This window comes from Ooceraea biroi, chromosome 14 (genome assembly GCF_003672135.1).
Source record: "Ooceraea biroi isolate clonal line C1 chromosome 14, Obir_v5.4, whole genome shotgun sequence".
NCBI classification, from domain to species: Eukaryota; Metazoa; Arthropoda; class Insecta; order Hymenoptera; family Formicidae; genus Ooceraea; species Ooceraea biroi.
This window is the reverse complement of record NC_039519.1, coordinates 4976241-5002845: the sequence shown is the minus strand read 5'-3', so window position 1 is coordinate 5002845 and position 26605 is coordinate 4976241. Positions and strand designations below refer to the sequence as shown.

The following is a 26605-nucleotide window of genomic DNA, read 5'->3' as shown; positions in this document are numbered from 1 at the left end:
CATTCGAACATGATGATATTCCAGTACCCAATAGGAAGACTTCTTTTATAGGAACACTTTTATAGGGAATGTTGTTAACCAAGGTTCCTAGGAGGTACAGCTTTCCTATTGGAGATCCAAGTGTTTTAATTGCCGCGCAATGTCAGTTCTTTATAGCATGGTCTCTCTTTAATGTTACTTCTTATCTTACCTAAAAATGTAGTTAATGGTCTGTCTGCAATAGCGGATTTGTTAATGTAAAACATTGATACGAGCATCTGGATCTAGAAATGTAAGGAATTTGTTTTATTATACAAATTATACATGATAATATGCATATCACTTTTCTAGAATGTATCATGGCTGCGTTCGCGCAACGTAGTTTTGCGTTAGCATCAGTCTATCTTTGTTCTATTGAATGAGTAATAAAGATAGCCTGATGATGATAGCGCTAATAGCGTGTTCCTCGAATCCAGCCCAAGTTTTTCCTTAAAATTATTAAACGTTATATAAAGTATTTTATTAAATCATGAAAATACTAATTACGATTAATAAATAATATCAAATAAATAAACAGAAATCAATATTTATAATATATGTGACTAAATGTAATTGTAAATAATATAGCATTTAATAAAATACTCTCTTTTAATAAATGTCTGCTATGAGGAAAATTTAACTTATCGAAAATATATGCACGTTATTAACGTAAAGAACAAATTTACCTTATTAATTAAAATATGTATTTGCAAAGTAGATTAATAAACAAAGTCGCGCAATTTATTCATAAATTAATATCTTATGAAAAGAATTTCTGTTTTATTGCAGTTTATGTTAAGTATAATATATATTTCATGTACATTATGTAAGAGCGCATCTTTACATTTGCTTCATATATAGTACTTCGGTTATAAAAAATGTGTTTAATTATATAATAAGTAAATATAGTAAACTTTAATAATAAAACAAATTCATTGCAGTTATTCAAAGCTCCTGCCGGATGATAATAGCTTTACGAATAACAAAGCAACAGCGGCACGTCTATTTATGTATTATTTGAAACGTGAAAGTCATCTATAATCATTTATTACTGCCAAATTCGATCATTTCAATTTTGCAACTGCATATGCCGCTTTTAATTAATATACATAACTTTTATTATGTTATTACATAATTTTCATCCATCTTGCGAGTTTCTAATTTATGAAATTTATTCTAACAGTTGTAGCGGTGCAAATGTTATAACTTAGATGAAGTTTATATGTATATGAACAAATAAATAAATATATTTATCTGTTTATTTATTCATATATTTTTAAGTCATCACGATGCCTAGCGTATGAAGTTTATTTGCAGAAATGTGTGTGGCTGTCAATTTTTAGCGCCTTGGTCTCGGTGCTCGCGAGTTTGCTGGTTTGTTATGACGCATGTTCTCGCATTTGGGAATGTGCCGGTCCGCGGCGGCTCGATTGAACTTCCTTCCACAATGTGGACACTGTATGTAATCGCTGGTGTCGCTGGGAGGAGGTGGCGATATATCATTCGGATTTCCACCCGCCGCCACGTGCGCCTGCACTTGCTTGGCATAACGAATCGTGGTAATGAAGTCCTCATGCTTACGCCGCCAATCCGATTTCACTTCCGGTTTCTTAGTCTTCGACTGCAACAGTGATAATATATGAGCGGTTTTGCTTTTTTAGAATATTAGTTTCATTCTGTCTTGAATAGAATTTTGAAAAAGAGATTGTAACAATCTGTCCAATATTTATTTAATATTTATTTTATATTACGAGCAAACATTATCAACTTCAATAAAAGTTTTTAATTGTTGATAGCTCGTGCGTAAATATATTTTTAATATTTTCAATATTTTTTATCGAAAGAGAATCTTCAAGGATATAGGATACAGACCTCTTGTTTTTTATCGAAGCCTTCCTTGGCGAAAGGTTCGATTTCGGTTCCTCTGATTCGGAATATTTTTGTGTTAAACTGTTTCCTTTTCTTGCTCGTCGTTTTTGCACAAATGGTTTCATGGTAGCTGATACGATCTTGCGCGAAGTTACGTTTGCAAATGCTACAGGTTACTAAGTTATCCCTGTAATTAACCATTAATCATTGATGTAGTAATGATTTCTAGGAACTTTTATGATTAATTTTAACAAATATTAAAAATCTCTTTACTGTAAAAATGGTTAAGAATTGTTACACATATGACGAAATGTTATTTATTAGTTAATAAAGATTTATCAATGAAAAAGATCTATTAAAAATTAACAGAAAAAGAAATATCTTATGAATATTTTTCGTAAAGTTAGCTAAAGTTCTATGTGCAACTTTTTTTATAACCTATTATGCTATAATTTATAATCGAGAAAATCTTTATCTTGCTTCAAAATTTGATGTTGCAATTTTTGGTATAAAATATTATGTAAAGTAAAAGTTACAAAATACTATATAAATAAAGTTTCAAAAAGAAGCTAAATATAAAAATATAAATAACATGCAATATAAACTTTTATAATGTAATTTGTTGAGAGAAGAACTCACGTGTTGCTTCCTGAGCTTTTTGCTGGAAATGTTTTCTTTGTTTGTGGTCCAGAGGAATTAGACGTTTTCGTTGCCATTTTAGCCTTCGTACTAGAAGCTTGACTTTGAGATGAATTAGCACTAGAACTCGATGACGAGATTGGTCGACCGGATCCACGGGAAGTTGTCTGCTGCTTTTAAACATAAATTGACAAATAAAATATACATATGTATTATGTATATTGTTTACAAAATGTACATTTTGAAGTGCATTTGCAGCTGAAAAATTAATTTTTTATAATGATGTAAAAATTTGGGTTATTAAGATTATTAGATATAATTCTACTTTATATAACGCGTAATATAAACGTATCAATTGTCTTCATTAGTGCTATCTTTTCATCAAATTTTTAAAATAACATTACGCGCGAGCTTTCTTGATTTTCGGAGTAAAATTACATTTGCAAATGGACTCTAATTGCTGAATTGTTTGCGAAGTGAATTACATAGCCGTGAAAGGACTGCAGCAATATGATTCAGTTTTGTATCAAATACCTGACTGGCGTTCACTGATTGATTTTTGTGTATGCACAATATGAATTTCAATTTGGGATAGAGACAGAAAATCCATGCACGATTAACTAGTCGTCGGGATTTGCGTCATGAGAAAGGCGACATTTTATTTTGGCGCTGCATTTCAGAGAGCGTTATTCTTGCACTGTCTTTTTTCACTGCTGACACGTTACGATTGGATCGAATAAATATAAATTTATTTCAATTTTATAACGGCAATGATATTAAAATAAACTGTTTATTAATAATAAAACTCTCTAAAATTAAACCCTCAAATTGTAAGATAATTGATGTACATATTGATACGCAGCGTTATTATAACGATAGTCGAAATAAATGTAGCAAAAACATTACGAAAGAAACACATTTGATATTGAATTTTACTTTGTGTAAAAAGTAATATAATAACTGTCAACAATTTTTTACAATCAAGAAAACACTTAGTGATTTTGCTACATTGTGCAGATTTAATTTCAATTTCAGGATTCTGACTTGGATTTTATAGTTTGATATATGTAAAATGCGCAATATTTCACATTTTATTCATTGCATCTGTAACGGTCAGTTCCAGGTGACGCGAAGCCCATAAAATGGATCTTCACTGTCCGCCCAGCATCCCGCTTGGACCACGCAACAAAAACAGCTTGAAATAATGCTCGGACTGGATTTCAGTAAAAAGAATCAGTCTTACATCGCTAGAAGGTTTTCTCACTGGCAGCTTTTTCGACGGCACCGTGTCACTTTCTTTCGGCGGTTGATCGTCGAAGTCGATTACAAAGGCGTCGGATTTCTTTGTCTGGGATTCGTGGAGCGAACCATTTTGGAGAACGACACCATCGGCTACATCGACCGCTGCGGTTGCGGCCGCCTTACTTCCGATCGAATCTGCGCCCTTTGCGACCACTGACTTCCTCGAAGGCTTCGTTTCTTGATTCTTCGAATCGGTGAGTGCACGTTAACAGAACAAACGAAAATTACATTTTAGAATTACGCTCCAAAGTACATTATCTCCGTCATCACGTCATATCTAATTATTTATTAATATTACACTATTATAACAAATGGAGATAAGATGTCCGTAAATATTATAAACGGAATGGAAGATAAATAACTAATTGTACAGACACAGTTTATTGCTTCTGCTCACTCGCAAGCAATCTCTCGATTATACAGGGTGTCCCGGGTTTTAACCGACAAACTGCGGGAGCATATTCTACTAGTGGAAATAAGAAAAAATTCTTATATCGAGTTTGCTTAGAAATGCTTTATTACAAAGTTATAAACCAATATTGAAAAGAAATATGAGATAAGTAACAACGGATTTTTTCACAAAACTAAAAATTATCTACGCAATGATTTAGTGACGCATTTCAAAATGTTGTCCTTGCGCATCGATACAAGCTAGACATCGACGTAGAACAGAATTTGTTACAGTACGACATTCCTGAAAATTTGGTTGCATCTCAGTGACTGAATTAGTAATTCGTTGCTTTAAATCTATCTGGTACTCTCCTGTTAGGAAATCTACGTTGATACTCTCGTACGGCAGCTCGTGCATTTCCGTCACAGAATCCGTACACGAAATGAATATCGGTGTATTCCTCGTTTGAAAACACTTTTGGTATTCTGATAGTAATTGCTAGTTGACACGACGATTGAAATCTAACAGCTACTGTTGCGAAAGTAACAATCATACTGAATCGTTTCAACATAGTGAACACGAATACACGTGAATACACGTAACATAAACATCTTCGACCTTGCAAATTCTACACTATGTTCCGTTGTTACTTATCTCATATTTCTTTTCAATATTGGTTTATAATATTCATATTAATTAATCATTATGTATATATATACAGGGTGTCCCGGGTTTTAACCGACAAACTGCGGGAGCATATTCTACTAGTGGAAATAAGAAAAAATTCTTATCTCGAGTTTGCTTAGAAATGCTTTATTACAAAGTTATAAACCAATATTGAAAAGAAATATGAGATAAGTAACAACGGATTTTTTCACAAAAATAAAAATTATCTACGCAATGATATAGTGACGCATTTCAAACTGTTGTCCTTGCGCATCGATACAAGCTAGACATCGACGTAGAACAGAATTTGTTACAGTACGACATTCCTGAAAATTTGGTTGCATCTCAGTGACTGAATTAGTAATTCGTTGCTTTAAATCTATCTGGTACTCTCCTGTTGGGAAATCTGCGTTGATACTCTCGTACGGCAGCTCGTGCATTTCCGTCACAGAATCCGTACACGAAATGAATATCGGTGTATTCCTCATTTGAAAACACTTTTGGCATTCTGATAGTAATTGCTAGTTGACACGACGATTGAAATCTAACAGCTACTGTTGCGAAAGTAACAATCATACTGAATCGTTTCAACATAGTGAACACGAATACACGTGAATACACGTAACATAAACATCTTCGACCTTGCAAATTCTACACTATGTTCCGTTGTTACTTATCTCATATTTCTTTTCAATATTGGTTTATAATATTCATATTAATTAATCATTATGTGTATATATACAGGGTGTCCCGGGTTTTAACCGACAAACTGCGGGAGCATATTCTACTAGTGGAAATAAGAAAAAATTCTTATATCGAGTTTGCTTAGAAATGCTTTATTACAAAGTTATAAACCAATATTGAAAAGAAATATGAGACAAGTAACAACGGATTTTGTCACAAAACTAAAAAATATCTACGCAATGATTTAGTGACGCATTTCAAAATGTTGTCCTTGCGCATCGATACAAGCTAGACATCGACGTAGAACAGAATTTGTTACAGTACGACATTCCTGAAAATTTGGTTGCATCTCAGTAACTGAATTAGTAATTCGTTGCTTTAAATCTATCTGGTACTCTCCTGTTAGGAAATCTACGTTGATACTCTCGTACGGCAGCTCGTGCATTTCCGTCACAGAATCCGTACACGAAATGAATATCGGTGTATTCCTCATTTGAAAACACTTTTGGCATTCTGATAGTAATTGCTAGTTGACACGACGATTGAAATCTAACAGCTACTGTTGCGAAAGTAACAATCATACTGAATCGTTTCAACATAGTGAACACGAATACACGTGAATACACGTAACATAAACATCTTCGACTTTGCAAATTCTACACTATGTTCCGTTGTTACTTATCTCATATTTCTTTTCAATATTGGTTTATAATATTCATATTAATTAATCATTATGTATATATATACAGGGTGTCCCGGGTTTTAACCGACAAACTGCGGGAGCATATTCTACTAGTGGAAATAAGAAAAAATTCTTATCTCGAGTTTGCTTAGAAATGCTTTATTACAAAGTTATAAACCAATATTGAAAAGAAATATGAGATAAGTAACAACGGATTTTTTCACAAAAATAAAAATTATCTACGCAATGATATAGTGACGCATTTCAAAATGTTGTCCTTGCGCATCGATACAAGCTAGACATCGACGTAGAACAGAATTTGTTACAGTACGACATTCCTGAAAATTTGGTTGCATCTCAGTAACTGAATTAGTAATTCGTTGCTTTAAATCTATCTGGTACTCTCCTGTTAGGAAATCTACGTTGATACTCTCGTACGGCAGCTCGTGCATTTCCGTCACAGAATCCGTACACGAAATGAATATCGGTGTATTCCTCATTTGAAAACACTTTTGGCATTCTGATAGTAATTGCTAGTTGACACGACGATTGAAATCTAACAGCTACTGTTGCGAAAGTAACAATCATACTGAATCGTTTCAACATAGTGAACACGAATACACGTGAATACACGTAACATAAACATCTTCGACCTTGCAAATTCTACACTATGTTCCGTTGTTACTTATCTCATATTTCTTTTCAATATTGGTTTATAACTTTGTAATGAAGCATTTCTAAGGAAACTCGATATAAGAATTTTTTCTTACTTCCACTAGTAGAATATGCTCCCGCAGTTTGTCGGTTAAAACCCGGGACACCCTGTATAGCATATAATTTTTCAATTACACTTACCCTGGAAGCGATATCAGGACTTTTGGAGGGTGACGATGGAAAGTTTCCTCTAGTCGTTCGCGTTGCGTTCGTTTCGTGCTGCTTCCTCGCAGCTACGTCGGGGCTCGGGCTCTTCGTGATCCTGGATACACGGGATTTAACTTTAGTCAACCTGGCGGGACCGCCTCCGGAAAATACGTTTCTGGCTGCATCGGTCGCGGAGATTGATCCCTTCGCATCAATACCTTCTCGCGAGGCTGAACGCCGATTTGCAATTGCTGACCTCGACTCTTTCACTGCGGTTAATCTACTTTGCTCGTATTTACTTTTACGAATCGATTTTCGAATATCCTCAATGGATCGTAGCGGTTGCACGTAAAAGCCTGACGTCTCCTCCAACCTCCTCGATCTTTTCGCGACCTCACGATCAAGAGTTTTGGGAGACCTGGTCTTTGAAAGCGCTTTGTTTCCACGAAATGCAACATTTACGAGGGAGGGGTAATTCTCTTTCTTACGCGCTTTTGCATGACTCGATTGTAGTTGGTCTTCTGGAATCACGATTTCCATATCAGACCGAAATAATTGGCGCCTACACGTTGGCGTTGATCTCTGTCTGCTTTCGATCAAGCTTCTGGGTTTTGCTGGCCTTTTAGAAGAGTAAATCTCTCTTCCGGGAAGCTTTAAATCACTTTTACGCTCAATATTCTTAACTTTCAGGGCTTTAGCGATTGCACTTTTGGGAGCAGATTTTAATGTATCCTTCGTTACTTCACGAGAATCCACTATCGTTGATTCTTGAGAAGTGTTTGGTCCCTTAGCAGAGATTTCCACTTTCACGTTCCTCGTCTGCAATGAAATCTCTGGAGACGCCCGAAAACTTACCGGGCTTGAACGTTCGAATTCCGCGCCTATCGAGTCGAATCGTTTCAATGCCGACTCCACGGAGTCCATTCTTCCAAAATCACTTTCGGATTTGTCCTCTCGTTGCACTAGCGCTTTTGGAATTTCCTTCGCGGTATCGTCCGACTTTTCGATTCTACGATCTACATTCGTTTTATCGCTCGATCCTACCGTTTCTAGAACGCCTTTTGGTTTATGGTGTTTGACAGAGTGCGTCAAGAATTTGGGCGAAGAACTTCGATCCCCTTTCGATACGACTCTCTGGGATACTGAAATCTGTAAGATACCAGTACCGCGGGAAATTTTTGGAGTTTGTATCGGAGATAAAACTCGCGATGAAGCGCTAGACTTTATATCGTGCTGCCTGCCACATTCTTTCCTCGGCGGAATTGTTTTCTTTGGAGGAATCGACTTCGTTGAAGCTCGCGCTCCTTTTCGAGGGAAAACGTCTTTACTCCTGATGCTATCAGCAGGACTTGAGCCAAGAATTTTGCGACGATCTTTCATCTTCTTATTTAAGGCAGTTTCGACTATTGTTTGATATTTCGCGTCGACTTCATCAACCGCCCTATTTTCTTGCTTATCTTCTGACTGTCGTTTCGATTCTCGTTCGTCGATTGCGGATGGAGATAAGTCTTTGAGTTTTAGCGTACCTTGCATAGACTGCGATCTTCGCGATTGGTCAAACTCTGCACGTATTCCCATGCTTTGGTTCTCGCACGAAATCGGCGAGACAGCGGAATGTTGTTCTCTTTTAAGAGAAGACGTTGTCTTCGAACTTTGAAGTCCATTTTCTGTAGGTCGATACCGCATCAGATTTGGGGATCGAGAACTCACACGCTGTCGATCTTCATCGTGTTTCTTAGACTGAACTCCAATGTATTCAGTTCGATTTTTTAATGGTTGGTTCCACGTTTGCTTCCGTGTTTTAGATATCTTAGCGTCGCTCTCTCGAGCTCTATCTTCCTTAGCTCGAGCTATGACATGCTGAGAAGTTTTGCTCACAGGACTACAGTTATCGAGCCTGCTCAAGCTGATAGCACTTCCCTCGCTATCTCGATGGCGTCGGAGATCCTTACTTCCTCCAGAAGAGCTCTCCTTCCTAAAAACACTTGATCCCAAGACGGACGCTCTCTGTCTATGCGTTCTGCGAACAGGATAGGTGACAGAAGTTTTGAATTTCGTTTTGTTGCCGAGTGATCTCGTGAATGTTCCGTTAATTTGTCGTTTTGATATCGGACTCACAACATTTTGTTGCCTGTTGCAATCGATACGGTGATCGGTCATAGTGATCTCTTGAATTTCCATGTCGACTTCTGTTGGAGTGATACTCTTGCGCGGAGATTCCGGCGTAGTTCTCCTCTGATCTTCAATTTCTACTTTCGATGGCGATCTCGTCTTTCGGGAAAGCAGCGAAGTTTTATATCGATTCCGCGATTGAATATCTTTTGTAGTTGGAGCGTTCACATTCTTGATATTGCGTTTCGGAAGCGATTGACGGACCTGCCGCTGTTCTCCCTTCTGGGATTTCATAAACTTACGAACAAGTTCTGCCGATTGAAAAATGTTATCAAATTCCAAGCCGTATTTCAGATTTACGATGGAACTGGCTGATGTTGCGGAGGTTTCCGAGGCCTTGGATGATCTACGAGTTTCTGCGATGGAAATTTCGTCTTCCTTTAAATTTCTCTTCCTTTCGCGTTTAGTAGTCAAAGGGCTCGAGATGTATCTACTTTGTGTAGAATTCATTTTCCTTTTAATTGATGGCAAACATTTTGTGGATTGCTTGTAAGTGAGAGTTGGATAATTACGCTGCTTCAATATGCCTTTGGCATATGAATCCGATGTGCTCGATCTCGGTTCGATCAACATCGTTGTAGCAGAGTTTTTAGTCTCTTTGCAAAAAAATTGCGGACTTGTGGTGCGCTTGTTGCGTATACTTCCAGTTAGTTTTGATTTGTCATATTCTTGACCAATGTCTGTAGTCATTGCATATTGTTGTCCAGACTTTCTGTTAAAATATTGTGGACTTTCTTTTATCAATATTCTCCGATCATATGACGGCGATTTAGATTCGCTTCTTGCGCGATCAATTGCCATAGTTGTTCCTGAACGCTCGGATTCTTTGCAAAAGAATTGCGGACTTGAACTTCGCCTTGTTATTATTTCTCGATCATATGACGGCGATCTAGATTCGTTTCTTGCGCGATCAATTGCCATAGTTGTTCCTGAACGCTCGGATTCTTTGCAAAAGAATTGCGGACTTGAACTTCGCCTTGTTATTATTTCTCGATCATATGACGGCGATTTAGATTCGCTTCTTGCGCGATCAATTGCCATAGTTGTCCCAGAACGCTCGGATTCTTTGCAAAAGAATTGCGGACTTGAACTTCGCCTTGTTATTATTTCTCGATCATATGACGGCGATTTAGATTCGCTTCTTGCGCGATCAATTGCCATAGTTGTTCCTGAACGCTCGGATTCTTTGCAAAAGAATTGCGGACTTGAACTTCGCCTTGTTATTATTTCTCGATCATATGACGGCGATCTAGATTCGCTTCTTGCGCGATCAATTGCCATAGTTGTTCCTGAACGCTCGGATTCTTTGCAAAAGAATTGCGGACTTGAACTTCGCCTTGTTATTATTTCTCGATCATATGACGGCGATTTAGATTCGCTTCTTGCGCGATCAATTGCCATAGTTGTCCCAGAACGCTCGGATTCTTTGCAAAAGAATTGCGGACTTGAACTTCGCCTTGTTATTATTTCTCGATCATATGACGGCGATCTAGATTCGCTTCTTGCGCGATCAATTGCCATAGTTGTCCCAGAACGCTCGGATTCTTTGCAAAAGAATTGCGGACTTGAACTTCGCCTTGTTATTATTTCTCGATCATATGACGGCGATCTAGATTCGCTTCTTGCGCGATCAATTGCCATAGTTGTCCCAGAACGCTCGGATTCTTTGCAAAAGAATTGCGGACTTGAACTTCGCCTTGTTATTATTTCTCGATCATATGACGGCGATCTAGATTCGCTTCTTGCGCGATCAATGGCCATAGTTGTCCCAGAACGCTCGGATTCTTTGCAAAAGAATTGCGGACTTGAACTTCGCCTTGTTATTATTTCTCGATCATATGACGGCGATCTAGATTCGCTTCTTGCGCGATCAATGGCCATAGTTGTCCAGAACGCTCGGATTCTTTGCAAAAGAATTGCGGACTTGAACTTCGCCTTGTTATTATTTCTCGATCATATGACGGCGATCTAGATTCGCTTCTTGCGCGATCAATTGCCATAGTTGTTCCTGAACGCTCGGATTCTTTGCAAAAGAATTGCGGACTTGAACTTCGCCTTGTTATTATTTCTCGATCATATGACGGCGATCTAGATTCGCTTCTTGCGCGATCAATTGCCATAGTTGTCCCAGAACGCTCGGATTCTTTGCAAAAGAATTGCGGACTTGAACTTCGCCTTGTTATTATTTCTCGATCATATGACGGCGATCTAGATTCGCTTCTTGCGCGATCAATTGCCATAGTTGTCCCAGAACGCTCGGATTCTTTGCAAAAGAATTGCGGACTTGAACTTCGCCTTGTTATTATTTCTCGATCATATGACGGCGATCTAGATTCGCTTCTTGCGCGATCAATTGCCATAGTTGTTCCTGAACGCTCGGATTCTTTGCAAAAGAATTGCGGACTTGAACTTCGCCTTGTTATTATTTCTCGATCATATGACGGCGATCTAGATTCGCTTCTTGCGCGATCAATTGCCATAGTTGTTCCTGAACGCTCGGATTCTTTGCAAAAGAATTGCGGACTTGAACTTCGCCTTGTTATTATTTCTCGATCATATGACGGCGATTTAGATTCGCTTCTTGCGCGATCAATTGCCATAGTTGTTCCTGAACGCTCGGATTCTTTGCAAAAGAATTGCGGACTTGAACTTCGCCTTGTTATTATTTCTCGATCATATGACGGCGATCTAGATTCGCTTCTTGCGCGATCAATTGCCATAGTTGTTCCTGAACGCTCGGATTCTTTGCAAAAGAATTGCGGACTTGAACTTCGCCTTGTTATTATTTCTCGATCATATGACGGCGATTTAGATTCGCTTCTTGCGCGATCAATTGCCATAGTTGTTCCTGAACGCTCGGATTCTTTGCAAAAGAATTGCGGACTTGAACTTCGCCTTTTTAATATATCCTCTTCATATGATACTGATTTAGTTGGAGTCTTTCGATCAAGAGTCTTTCGCTGCAAAGTTTCTTTACTCCATATTGGTGAATTAGACTTATGTTTACGAGATTGCTCAAATTTGAGAAAAAAGGGCGGATTCACGCTTCGTTTTGTCTCTCGATAAAATAATGGCGATTCTGACAAATTAGACTTTCGATCAGTACTCGTACTTGTCTCGGATCTTTCGTAGTGTTTCGAAGCATATTGTGGTATTGCTTCTGATTTTGCAAATACTTTTCTGTCCCAATTTGGTGATTCAAGTCTAGTTGTGCTTCCATCAGTACTCATGGCCGTGGCGGATCGTTCAGATTCTCGCGAAAAGAATGGGCTTGCGCTTCTTTTCGAGCTTCTCGTATCCCATTCTGGTGATTTAGCCCCATTGACTTTTCTAGCGACACTTCTTGGATTTTGTCGAGACACTACGTCAAGATATCGCGGACTTATGCTCCGCTTTCCGTATACTTCGCTATCCCACTCTGATGACTTAGATCCACTAGTTGCTCGATCAATGCTCATGGTTGTAGCCGATCGCTCATTTTTTTTAGAAAAGAACCGCGGACTCGCGCTTCGTTTCATCCGATCAGGTGATGCTAATCTAGAATCGGTGCTTCTCCGATCAATGCTCATGGTCGTGCCAGATCTCTCAGGTTCTGCACAATAGAATTGTGGACTCGGGCTACGTCTTATAAATATTTTCCCATCAGACGTCAGTGATTTAAACTCATTCTTTCTAGGATAAGTTCTCACTTTCGTGAATTCTCTCGAGGAGATTTCTGAACCGTCTTTTCGGCTGAACGTCTCTACGTCTGAACTCCTCCTTCGCTCCTTGCTCATTCCGTCAAACATACGAGTTTCAGCCAGTAGAGGATTCTTCATATTCGCGAGAATCCTTTGACTGCGCTCTGATGTCCAGCTTCCGCTTCTCGCGCTCGTTGGGGAAGTCCCAGCGATCTTGTTCCCTCTGAGAACGCACAGTCGGGAAAGCAAATATAGAAATACGGTTTTGAAGCAAACTCACTAAGAAATGCATGTATGTTGTAGTTTTTCTTACAGCGGTCGACCTCATCTCGGTTCAGCGCCCAAGCTGATTAGCGTTTTTGATGTTGCGCTAGTTACTCCTGTCGCAACCCGGTGTTACATCTCGCGTAAATTAATCTCGGTTAAATGGACGCATATGTACAGAAATAATTAAGCTTGGATGGTTTGGCACATCTTCAAATTGGAACCGTTTGCGTTCCTTGCACATTGGATTAATTGAATTAATCATCTTCTGAATGCTCATTTATTTAATATTCGCGGCTCTGCGAATTAGTCATCCACCGTCTGTCCTTTTCTTTTTGAAATATTTGCTTTAATTTACAGTGATGAGGCAGGGTTAGGTGAACGTATATTAGAACAAAGACAATCGTGTGATATATTAACTCGTCTTGAAATCCACTTGTCTTTTCGGATTCCTTATGATGCACATTGTTAGCGCAGTATATTTATAATAGTCGAGGATAGCTATATTGCAACTACGTGGCGTGAAATTAATTCTGGCAAGCAACGGCGAATTGTTAGCGATTGTTGTCGATTTAGAGACCCGCAATTATTTGCAGCTACATAAATAACGAACTGAATTTCGGTTTCCGATATCGACACACACACAATAAAGTGTCCTATTAATTTAATCGAAACTTAATGGATCCATCGAAACTTGTAATATATTGTTCTCTATAAACTATTTTATCTATAGTACAATTATCTTAAAAGCGATTAACAGACAATTATATTAAAAGCGATAATTGAATGTAATTGCAGAAAAAGAAATCAATTCCCAATTTTGCATTTTATTTTAATTTCAACGTAGATTTCACTGTGGCTCCTAATGGATTCAATTTGTGCAGTACGTCATGTAAATCAATTACCAAAAGTTAATTATGACGTGTTAGAAAACAATTTATATTTAGTTCAGCATTATTACAGAGAACGTATTTTATTTTATTTAATACTCTTCCTGAATAGTCTGTGTCGTAAAAAAATATATTTTGAAGAATTGATTTCTTTCTGCGTAATTATATGTTCGATATTAAAGGAAAGCGATACCAAATATCAGATCTTGAAATTTTAACATTCGGAATATCGTCCAATTGAAAATTCGGTTTACTTACTGGGAATTCGATCTTGCAGACTCCATTTGCTTCCTTATCACATTGCTGCTCGAAATCGGTTGTTTCGGCATGTTGTTCTTGGCAATCGTATTTTTGAATCGTTCAAGTCGCGCTTGAGCTTGAGACAATTTCTTTGTGATATTTTTCTTCGGGAGCTTATCGGGGACATCCACCATGAGATACTCTGGAAACTCTTCGCTCTCCAAGTCGTTCCTTACGCGGTGCTTCAAGGTTTCATCGAATCCCATCAGATGAATCTTCGCCATCATGCGATTTCTTTCTATTGCCTCTTGATCTAACGCTTCGTCTTGCTGTATATATTCAAAATATTAAACTATCTTATATCTTGACTATGACAGGTGCTGATGAAGAAACAATCAATATAATGTGTCTTTGCTAATAATATTAAACCATTAAAACGCAATGTCAATTAAATAATTAAATAAAACATTATGTAACCAACCTCATTGTCAACTTCATGACGATGATGTCCATTGGCGAATGCAGCCATGCGATTCTCAATGCCAAACTCGTCTTCATCATCGTGGCGACGTACATACGGTCCAAATGACTCGCGAGTGATTTCTTCGTGATAAGAAACGACGGGTTTACCGCCGTTAACGTTGCTGTTGACGTCCGCGCGCGCCATGCGCTTCATGCTGACGGATTGTCGATTCACCGCCAAATTACCGTTCCTCTGCGTTGCCGTCACACCGTTCGCGTTCGTCTGCTTCCGCAGCTTGTTCTCGAGCGGCTCGAGCGGATAACTCCTGTCGATCCCCTTCACGGTAGTTTGCCGTCTCTCGTCGAACATTTGTCTCACCTTGCGACAATCAACGACAGAAACTTGAGTTTGAAATCACATTCTTAGAACTAATTCGAAAATATGCCTGCCATTTCTTCTTTCTGGTAGACTGTATAATGAGATTCAGTCATCCAATTTATCGCTCTTGATACAATTTTTATACAAAATACTAGCTAGACATTGTATATCTATTGGGTTGAGTAAAAAATAATTTCGTATTTTTTGGTCAAAGACAAAATTTTGATATTAAAAAGTAACTTTATTAAACAATGTATGCACCATTTTTTTCAATAACATTTCGCCATCTTTCAGGTAATTTAAGAATTCCATCCTCCCAAAACTTCCCAGTGTTCTGAGTGAAAAATTCCTCAAGGTGTTGTTTGCAAGCTTCCAAAGAAGTGAAAGTTTTTCCATTAAGCGAATTCTGTAACGATCTGAATAAGTGGAATCTGATGGTGCCAGGTCAGGCGAATATGGCGGATGAGGCAAGACGTCCCACCCAAGCTGCAGTAATTTTTGACGGGTTGCCAAAGATACGCGCGGTCTAATGTTGTCTTTATGGAAGATGACACCATAACGATTGCTCAATTCTAGTCGCTTCTCGTCGATTGCTGCCTTCAACTGGTGCAGTTGGGAACAGTACTCCTTCGAATCAAGTGTTTGATTTTGTGGAAGCAGTTCATAATATATTGGGTCATTAAGTATGAAACTTTACAAATAGAACATAAACTTTTGCATTTTTTGGCACATGGACATGATTTATTTTCAATCGAAGTATGCGCCCATGTTATCTACACACTTCTGCCATTTTAGTGGTAGTTGGTCTATGCCTCTACTATAGAAGCCAGGAGTACGGGAATCGATGAAGTCGCGGAAGGCTGTTTCGACTGCCTGTTGAGAATTGAACAATTTTCCCACCAACAAATTGTCCAAATTCCGGAAGAAGTGATAGTCGGTAGGTGATAGATCTGGTGAATATGGTGGGTGACGGAGAGTTTCCAATTCCAACTCCCGTAGCTTTGCCACGGTCAGTCGTGCAGTGTGCGGTCGAGCATTATCATGCAACGGGATTGGCATTGACCGATTGACCAATTTCGGTTGTTTAATAGCAAGTTGTTGCATCATTTCGTCCAGTTGCTTGCAATATACTTCAGCCGTTATCGACGTACCAGGTTTCATAAAGTTGTAGTAGATAACACCTGACCTGGACCACCAAACAGTCACCATAAGCTTCTTCTGTGTAATGTTGGGTTTCGCGTGATGTCTCGGTGGTTCATCAGCGTTCAACCACTGATGTGAGCGTTTACGATTGTCGTAGAGTATCCACTTTTCATCGCAGGTGACAATTCGATTAAAAAAAGATTCATTTTTGTGACGGGAAAGCAAAGAAAGGGAAGCCTCTAGACGTTGCGCCTGCTGCGCATCGGTCGATTCGTGCGGGACCCATTTGTCCAACTTCTTTATCTTACCAATTGCAGCTAAATGAACCAATATGGTGGGTATGGAAACATTGAATATCGATGCCAATTCACGTGTACTTTGAGATGGATCGGACTCTACTACGGCTCTCAAGTGATCATTATCCACCTTCGTCTTTGGTCTTCCACGTGGCTCATTAGCGAGGCTGAAATCTCCATCTCTGAAGTTTTTGAACCAATTGCCCACCGTTGCTTTAGTAGTTGAACCTTCACCAAATACAGCGTTGATATTACGAGCTGTCTCCGACCCTGTGGTTCCACGGCGGAACTCATATTCATAAATCACACGAATTTTGCACTTTTCCATAGTTCTATAAAAAAGAATCCACCAATAAAACTAATGAAGATATTTGAACAAACAAATATGACATTTGAAGAGCGAACATACATCTATCACACTAACCTAACCTGATACTGACGTCTGGCGCCAAATTTGAGGTAACAAATGTTAAAGATGGCGCTTTTACATCTGTAAAGTTTCATACTTAATGACCCAATATGATTCCTTTCCAATCCCACCAAATACACAATATGACTCTTTTTGTGTGTATGTTTTGCTTTGGTGTGGTTTGCCGCGTTCATCTCGCTCCCCCCACGATCTTTTGCGCTCAACATTCTTGTATACAATCCACTTTTCGTCGCCCGTTACTATTCGTTTTAAAAATGGATTGTTTTCGTTGCGCTTGAGCAATGAATCGCAGATGGAGATGCGGTCCATTAAATTATTTTCAGTCAAATTATGAGGTACCCAAACATCGAACCGAGACACGTAGCCAAGTGTGTCCGAGCGGTTCACAACGGTCTTCTGAGATACGCTGACAATTTGTGCGATATCTCGTGTCGTATAATGTGGATTATTTTCAATCACCGTCTTGATTTGATCATCATCTGCAACCAATGGCCTACCTGAGCGCTTTCCATCTTCACATGTCGTACCACTAGCACGAAATTCCGCAAACCGGTTTTGGCACACACGTTCGCTTACGGCATCCTCCCCATACACGGCACATATCTTTTCTTTAGTTTGCGTTGCGTTTTTCCCTTTGTGAAAATAAAAAAGCATCAAATACCGAAAATACTGCTTGTTTTGCTCCATGTTTACAATGCCACTAAATACAAACTACTGAATCGATTTTGATGAATGATGACTTTGTACACACAGGGAAACATAACCTTTCGAAAAACAATGGTAATGTCACATCTTGAGTGAAGTTAGCTGCCAATATTTTTTCTTAATGACATCTACCCAAAATACGAAATTACTTTTTACTCAACCCAATAGTTTATTATTATTATTATCACATTTTATTATAAACGCTTCTAAAATACTCTGCGCTGCCATGTCGCTCCTACTTAGAACTTCTACCTAGAAGGTAGTCGGAACAGTAGAAGACATGTTGGTACCCTGCCAGCGTTCATATCAAGCTCGCGAAGGAACTTGAAGTCATCTTATCGATCTATTCTACTGCTACTGCTTTCACGGGGAGGGAGGCATGTACTTTGTCGCAGTAGCGTCATCGCGATAATCGCGCTCTTGGAATCACTTTAGAGGACGATGATTATAGAACGCGCGGTGAAACGATGCGACGAAGCGCGACTCGATCTGTCACGTAAGACGATACGTGTACCTTGCCACTGACATTTCTCTTTCCGTACGCTTCCGGGCACGTTTCCACTCACCTTACCGCCCTGCGAGGTCGAGGTCGAGTGAGTCGTCGCTCGGACCGAGGAGGATCCGTGATTGGAGGTGTTGGAACCCGCGCTACCCCGTTGCACCACCTGGTAAGCCCTCTGCTGCTGCTGGTCGTACAGCTGCAGCAGCTTCTGCTCCTTTTCCTGCAGCTGCTTCTGCTGGAAGCGGGCCTGCGTCGTCAGATAATTCGCTTTCAGTTTCAGCATGTCGCCGCGCAGAAATGCGGGCCGACGTTTGCGCGGTCGGAACGTCGGTTCGCATGCGAGTTGCACGGAATCGCGCGAGCCTTTACTGCGGCCTATAGCCGCACGACGATGCACATTTACACACCCTGTGCGCCGCCTCATCGATTCTCTTGTAACCTACATGCGAGGGGGTTAGTAAACTCGTTATTATGCTAAAGCGGATCGTTCGTCCCTTAACCTGCGCCGCTCGCTGTTTCGGCTCTTTGCGCCCCAAGCGCGAAGTTGCTATCCCCCTAGAGGTTGCAGAAGTAACGAAATTCGATTATGATTCGGCGTACCAAAGAAAACCAAGTCACGATCGTACTTGGGAGAGAAATTAGTAAAAAGTTACAGCACACTTCTCTGTGCTTTGCTAGAAAGTAATGCAAGAAAAAGTAATTTATGATAAACAAATTTCTCTTCAAAACTTTGGTAAATTAATTAATTAAAACGTCCGTTTTTCATATTATACTTTCTTTTATTGGGTCGTCCGGAAAGTTCGTGCCGATTTTGAAGGAAAATTCAAAGGCAACATTTTTTTATGTCGATAAATATTTATTGACTTATGTATGCACCGTTTTGTTTCACAACCTTTGTCCATCTTTCACGCAACTGGAAGATTCCATTCTCCCAGAACTTCTTAGGTTTCTCGGCGAAAAACTCCTCAAGGTGGTTTTTTATGTCGATCAAAGAGTCGAAGTTCTTGCCGCTAAGAGAATTTTGCAAAGACCTAAATAAGTGAAAGTCTGAAGGTGCAATGTCTGGTGAATACGTGGGTGAGGCAGCACATCCCAGCCAAACTCCAACAATTTTTGTCGGGTAGTCAAAGAAACATGAGGTCTGGCATTGTCCTGATGGAACACGACGCCCTTCCTATTAGCTAATTCTGGACGTTTTTCCTGAATCGCTGTCTTTAATTCGTCCAGTTTCGAGCAGTACTTATCTGCATTTATCGTTTGGTTGTGTGGTAGGAGCCCATAATATAGGATTCTTTTCCAATCCCACCAGACACGGAGCATGACTTTTTTTGGATGAAGGCCGGCTTTCGGAGTGGTTAATGCTGGTTCATTTCGCTTACCCCAGGATCTTTTTCGTTCTATTGGGTCGTCCGGAAAGTCCGTGCCGATTTTGAAGGAAAATTCAAAGGCAACATTTTTTTATGTCGATAAATATTTATTGACTTATGTATGCACCGTTTTGTTTCACAACCTTTGTCCATCTTTCACGCAACTGGAAGATTCCATTCTCCCAGAACTTCTTAGGTTTCTCGGCGAAAAACTCCTCCAGGTGGTTTTTTATGTCGATCAAAGAGTTGAAGTTTTTGCCGCTAAGAGAATTTCGCACAGACCTAAATAAGTGAAAGTCTGAAGGTGCAATGTCTGGTGAATACGGTGGGTGAGGTAGCACATCCCAGCCAAACTCCAACAATTTTTGTCGGGTAGTCAAAGAAACATGAGGTCTGGCATTGTCCTGATGGAACACGACGCCCTTCCTATTAGCTAATTCTGGACGTTTTTCCTGAATCGCTGTCTTTAATTCGTCCAGTTGCGAGCAGTACTTATCTGCATTTATCGTTTGGTTGTGTGGTAGGAGCTCATAATATAGGATTCCTTTCCAATCCCACCAGACACGGAGCATGACTTTTTTTGGATGAAGGCCGGCTTTCGGAGTGGTTAATGCTGGTTCATTTCGCTTACCCCAGGATCTTTTTCGTTCTACATTGTTGTAAATGATCCATTTTTCGTCACCCGTCACTAATTGCTTCAAAAATGGTACGTTTGCGTTGCGCTTGTACAGCGAGTCGCAGATGGAAATGCGATCCATTAAATTTTTTCGGCCAAATTATGCGGAACCCATACATCATAGCGACTTACGTAACCAAGCTTCACTACATGATCGTGGACAGTGGTTTTCGATATTTTCAGTATCTCTGCTAATTCACGTGTCGTGTAGCGCGGGTTATTCTCGATCAGTGTCTTGATTTGGTCATCATCAGTAGTAGAGGGTCTGCCCGAGCGTTCTTGGTCTTTAAGGTTAAAATCACCAGCTCTAAACTTAGCGAACCACTTACGTACGGTTCTTTCAGCTAAAGCGCCTTCTCCGTAAACAGAACATATCGAATTTGTTGCTTGTGAGGCATTTTTGCCTTTCCGGTAATAGAAAAGCATCAAGTGTCTAAAATGTTCTTTGTTTTCTTCCATCTTCAAAAGAGTACAAAACTGACACGAATTAATTTATCTGAAACAACTTTTTTCCTAAAGATGCGTTGAAATGTCACCTTTAAGCACATGTATATAAATCGTATGTTTTCAATAACATTGATATATTCAGACATGTTCCAACGCCATGTATTAAAAATCGGCACGAACTTTCCGGGCGACCCAATAGAATGAATAAATTTATTGGTACATAATAATATCATTTTGAAAATTGTATTGCTTTTTCGATAATTAAATTCGTTTTTATTATTTAGGCATTGTTGTATATTTATATTTCTAAGGGCTGCAATTTTATATGATTATTTTAATGAGAATATAAGGAAGATCAATTACAATTTAATAACCATGCGTAGTAGTTCCTAATTGTATCTCTTCGATTGTATCTGCAATGAAGTACGGCACTAATTGATTCATTCCTAATGAACCCGCCATATTGGACACTTCATCTCTGTATGCTGATTGATCACAAGCGTAAACTTGAGATCTAGTGAGAGGGTAATTGATAATGATAACGAAGGATTAATTCATTACATCAATGATCGCAGCTGGCAGAATGTACCAAGAAATTTCTAAAACTGCACAAATACTTAAAACTGCGTATTCAACGATTCGCGAGACTCCGGCGATATGCGATACAATTATATCTTTTATCTTGCATTTTAGCAAGATATTTGTATCTTATTATTGAATTATAACTCAATGTAGCTTTTTTAACAAATGTTCATCAATTGCGCGGAACTAATTATAACTAATTATACGTTTAATATATAATAGTAAGTGAAAAGGGGGAAAACAAAATCTAGATTAGCACTTATTGTTAGATCAAGCTTAATATAATAACGGAAGTAGGGTGCTGGAGATCGATTGACACGTGAATTGCGGTCGTGTTTTAAAAGCACAAGTGATAAAAAGGGTCGCAAGTCGGGTGCTCGTTTAAATCGTGTAAGAGTACTCTCGAGATTCGAGAAGTCGACGACTCTGACATACATGACCATATATAGAGGAAACAGCATTCTCGTTTCTCCCGCACGTAGCGCGGTTTCTCCTTTTCCGTTTCAAGTTACCGCCGATAAGCGCACAATATTTCTTACGAAATGTCTGACATCGACCCACTTTGACGATACGGTCGTCTACTTGCATCGTGATTACTTAATTACTGCACGATTACTGCAAGATAAGCTCCAGTGTAAAATTTCATTAGGATACATTCCATTCGAAATTAATTAAAGAATACAATTTTGTCATCTATGTTCTTTCCTGAAACTTAGTTCGTTGGAAACCTCGTTTTTAGTTAATTTAATTTGTTTTTACTTTTAAGTTAATAGCTTGGAAGATATAGCTTTCCTCGGTATCTTCCTTGAGGAGAATTGAACTAAAAAGTCTGCAGCGCAAAGAGCATTCGACAACTCTACAAAAGTTTCTGGAAATTCTGTTAATAAAGATGAAAAATTAAATGATTAAAATATTTGGATCAAAATTAGGATTAGAATAAAAAATTTGAAGTAATAAAAATATCTAATAAAACTTCTACACAATTAAAAGTATCTAATTACTTTCTTGAGTAATAATATCAAAGAAACAAAACATTTTATTCTAAATTGGATTCCGATATGATGGTCTTGTGATGATCTCTTTAATGATCTCATCGAGGGATCATCATTACAGTGATCAGTAATTGCAGTAAAATCACAAATCGCGTTCCACTTATTTTATAGAGTATCGTATAATATAATATATTTAGTTTATTTTTCTCTGGTGTCTGTACCATGCTTTCCAAATTAGTGAATGTGGAGTCATGTTCCTGAGCCGCCCATGTTGTTTTCATGTCCATGGAGACTCCGCGCCCAGCGCCCAGCTGTTGCGACCGGATATGCATTTCTTATTCGCTTCTCAATCAATTTTCTGCCTGGGCGTCATCGGTTCTGTATTGATCTTTAGGATCCTCACATGAATCCTCTCAGGTTGAAAATTTAGACAGATGTTTGAAGCACAAATCACTGACATTTCTCAGTACGTATTGAAAAATATTTCAGTTCTCCTCGTAAATTCATAGACTCACAATTCCGTTGTCACACATTCTTGGATTATTTTTCATGTTATACAGTTCACTGTTTTTAAGCGTTTAAGTGTTATAAGTCATTAATTAAATGTGTCTCTTAGAAAACGCAAGAAAAGTTCCGAAAAAAACAGAAAATGTAGCCAAAATTTATACACAATGTAGAATATATATAAAATAATTGAGTGTCTGGAAACAAATGCATACGAAGGAGCTTTATTAAAAATAAAGTCGGTGATTACGTCCACGACGGCGTAAAAGTGTGACGCGATATGTCAAGTTCACAGTCTGTTATCTTCAAACTTTTCGAGGACTCACACGTGTTCAACAGGCTGGTTAGAAGTTATTAAAGAATGCCACATTAACTTCACTTGTCAAGTTTTAGTTATGACTCGCGTGCATTGCCACGATATGCATGCCTCTTAAGTACTTTGCCGATATTATCTTCACGAAACATCTTCGCGCGTAACTCTCCCGTGTCAGTTTGCATTATCATTTTTTGCATTTAATAAATCTCCCTTCTTGAATTGTTTTGCAAATCTTCTGCAGTAGATGCGTCTGCGCACGCTTTCGTCTGCACGATAATTTACTCGAGTTTAACTGCTCGCGCGCAATGACAATCCGTAATTTGTTATTCCGAAAGTTTGATAATCTCCGAAGTTTGCGTACACTTGTTCGCAGATCCGTTGGCGAGTACATTAAGAGCGATCCTCGTTAAATTGATACGATTGAGTTAAAACGTGAAAACAAATGTTCAGAAAGTATCGATTTTATGACGCTTAAAGTAAATAGCGTTTATTCCAGGACGGACGCATCGCTGTTATCCAGCGATACGGGTTTTCTGTGTTAAACTTCCACCTGACACTCACACGCAATCATAGTTTGTGCAAAATACGTGTACAGTGTAAACATCGGTTTCACGGACGATCACGTGGTTAATCGCGAAGCAATTAATCCCGAAAGTTATGGAATACAATTAGCCGGGCGGATGATTTAATAATCGTCTAACGCGCACATTGCATCGCCGATGGAACTGCGGCACTGTGAGTGTTACCATCACAACTGCGTTGTTAGCAACTACAGCATGCTAACAACGAGTAATGCGCATGTCCGTCTAGCTTCTACCCTTATCTGCGATGACAGTGGTGGAGTGAATGAGATGGTGAACGATCGAAAAGAAGCTCATATACACGTGACTAAGTTTCCGAGTGTCATCGATTCGCTTTAATACTTAAATAGGTAGAACTTCAATAATTCTTTTTCTTCCCACTTTCACTACTATGATGACGTAAGGTTCTGACTAGGACTAGGCGACTAGAAGTACTAAACATACACATACCGGTGCATACAGTTTTGTTTATATAAGTAGAGGAAAGTCCCCGATTATGAGATACCATATCGATTTTGCCGAATGTAAGGAAATCTATAGGCAGAATTTTAAAATGTAATACGTTATCTTGAAGAGAATTTAATAAGCTTTAGGTTGGTCAAATGAAAAATCTAACTTAAATATTATTTTTCCTGAAAATTAAACAAATTTGAAAAAAGAGCTTTACGCAGGATCGAGAAAGTGTGCTCCTAATATAAGATACCTTGAGAAATCGGTGTTAAAAGTGCAAAATACATCAGTATTGCAAGTAAAAAACTTTATTAGATAGTTTTATAAAAATACTTCCACAGCCTTCGCCAAATCTTCACGATTCCACTGTCGACGCTTCCTCGTATCTCTAACCTCCATAGTCAGATTCTATAAAAATTAAATACACAAAAATTCGTAATATAAATTCGTATTAACTTTTCTTTAACCTTAAGTAGTATTTTCTTTCTTTTTATTACACTACATACTCTTCATATTCGAGCAATAATTATCTCATATTAAGAGTACCCTGAATATCTCATTATACGAGCCACACGCCCAGCGGTTCCGCGATCATGAAATCTAACCTCTATAATTAAGCAATTCAACAAATCGCGTATTTTCCTGTTACTACGATTCTACTCTATCATTGCATACTGAATTTATTGCCAACCATTTCTTTATTATGTAATAAACAAGGTTTAAAGACTTACCTTAAGTTCCTTTGACATGTTCACAATTTCACAAACCTTTTCTTGCAAAAGCTAAACGCAATAACGAACAATGAATTTTTCACTAAATACATTTTACACCAAGAGTAATAAGGTTATGGTGGAATTAACAGATGGTGCTCACTAGTTTAGCAGAAACCCCATTATCTCATATTAGGAGCATATCTCATAATAGGGGATTCTCCTCTAAGTTAATAAAAATTATATATGTATATAGCTTGTGAAAATGTTATATATATTCCCCACATATGTAATTTTGGAGTACTACAGTTTTATTATATTTTATTTACATAAAAAGAGTTTATTAAATAATCGATTTGACAGTTCGATTAGTTAAACTTCTTTTATGCGAATGGAATATTAAATTATTTCTCTTTCATTGATCAACACAGGAGTAATTTTGAATCTTTCTCTTTCAATCAATTTTATAAATTAATTTAATTCTACAAACTCGTGAGATCAATTACTCGTACGCATAAGATTGTAAAATTATCTGAAATGATTGTAGAATTAATGAGTCAATCAATCAGCGGTATTTACGTTACACAATCATTCATCTAATAATAAATATAAAAGTATTGAAAATTAAAATGCACGAAATGTCTATCAATATAACGAAAAAAGAAAGCATTCTTTCGAATATTTGACATTTGCATTACATGGTGATAGGAAGATAATTTTATCAAATCCTTTATAGCTAGATTATATTTAATCGCCAGAGCTTATCGTTCGTTAAAGAATCCGAAATTCGAAGCAATGGATGTTGCGTGAAAATTTCATTGAAGTTCAAGGTTAAAAAGAGTAATAGAAGTAAGTTTAAGAATTGATATAAACGAGTCGTATGTTTGGCAGTTGGTTATCAAGATTTATTACTTCCTTGTCGCTTTCATCTTCGTTCGCCAACGCGGAAAATCTGCCGTTTCGACGAGTTAATGTCAATTTGCGTCAATAAGGAGAATTTTATCGCAAAAACTGAGGCTATTTGCCGGGAAGAAATCGAACGCTTTATTAAAAATTCTAATTACATCCGATATCGGACATTAGTTTTGCTTTACGCGGCTCAGAAGTTTACGATCGTTTATGTGGAAGACATCTGCAGTTATTGCATATTTTTATATACCATTTCAACATCCTATTTTGACGTTAACAGTCACGCTTTGTTCGCAGCGTCAAGAATATAATTCTAAGAGAAAAGTCATAGAAATGCTTCTCGAAAAGTTTGCGTGCCACCTATCAAGTTCATAATATTACTGCATCATATTACAATACAAATAAAAAGAAAAATCATTTTGTTCATTCTACTTTGATTTTCCCACTGAATTCCGTTTTCCGCGTAAAATTGCATTTTCGCCGGAAAATGCCACAAGCTGCCGCGGAAATTAGTTGTCTTCGCAGGAACGCGAGAGAAATGCGCGTGCTTTTCCCTCAAAAGTGTCTGTATAACCCATAGAAAGAGATGTATAATAAGAAACGTAGTTCTTTAGTGAGAATTTTCTCAGATGGCACTTTCAGATAACGTTGGATGCTGACTAATTTAGTTACATATCTATGAAATACGAATTTCATCTCAAATGAAGAGAGAGAGAATATTTATTTTGCAAATTATTAAAAATTTCGAACGGAGGAAATTCCTAATAAATAAAGTACTTAAGAATACTTTCGTTTG

General features: G+C 38.3%; 2 protein-coding genes across 2 annotated transcripts; both read right to left on the bottom strand.

Annotated features, from left to right (window-relative positions):
• Positions 1–258: 258 nt before the first annotated feature.
• On the bottom strand, positions 259–23947 carry LOC105278920. Its single transcript, XM_026974842.1, is given in 10 exon segments — positions 259–1639; positions 1891–2074; positions 2527–2699; positions 3770–4012; positions 7107–11163; positions 11166–13187; positions 14377–14687; positions 14840–15199; positions 18340–18522; positions 22561–23947. Coding segments are annotated over 10 exon segments (7926 nt in total). The 5' UTR covers positions 22672–23947; the 3' UTR covers positions 259–1357.
• LOC113563361 (histone-lysine N-methyltransferase SETMAR-like) lies at positions 17111–18333 on the bottom strand. Its single transcript, XM_026974841.1, has one exon. It carries the CDS (start codon positions 17753–17755, stop codon positions 17123–17125), a length of 633 nt encoding a protein of 210 aa, XP_026830642.1. The 5' UTR covers positions 17756–18333; the 3' UTR covers positions 17111–17122.
• Positions 23948–26605: the final 2658 nt, after the last annotated feature.

What these genes read in the sequence shown, in the direction of transcription:
- LOC113563361 (XM_026974841.1), bottom strand. Translation starts at nt 17,755, where the DNA reads ATGGAGCAAAACAAGCAGTATTTTCGGTATTTGATGCTTTTTTATTTT.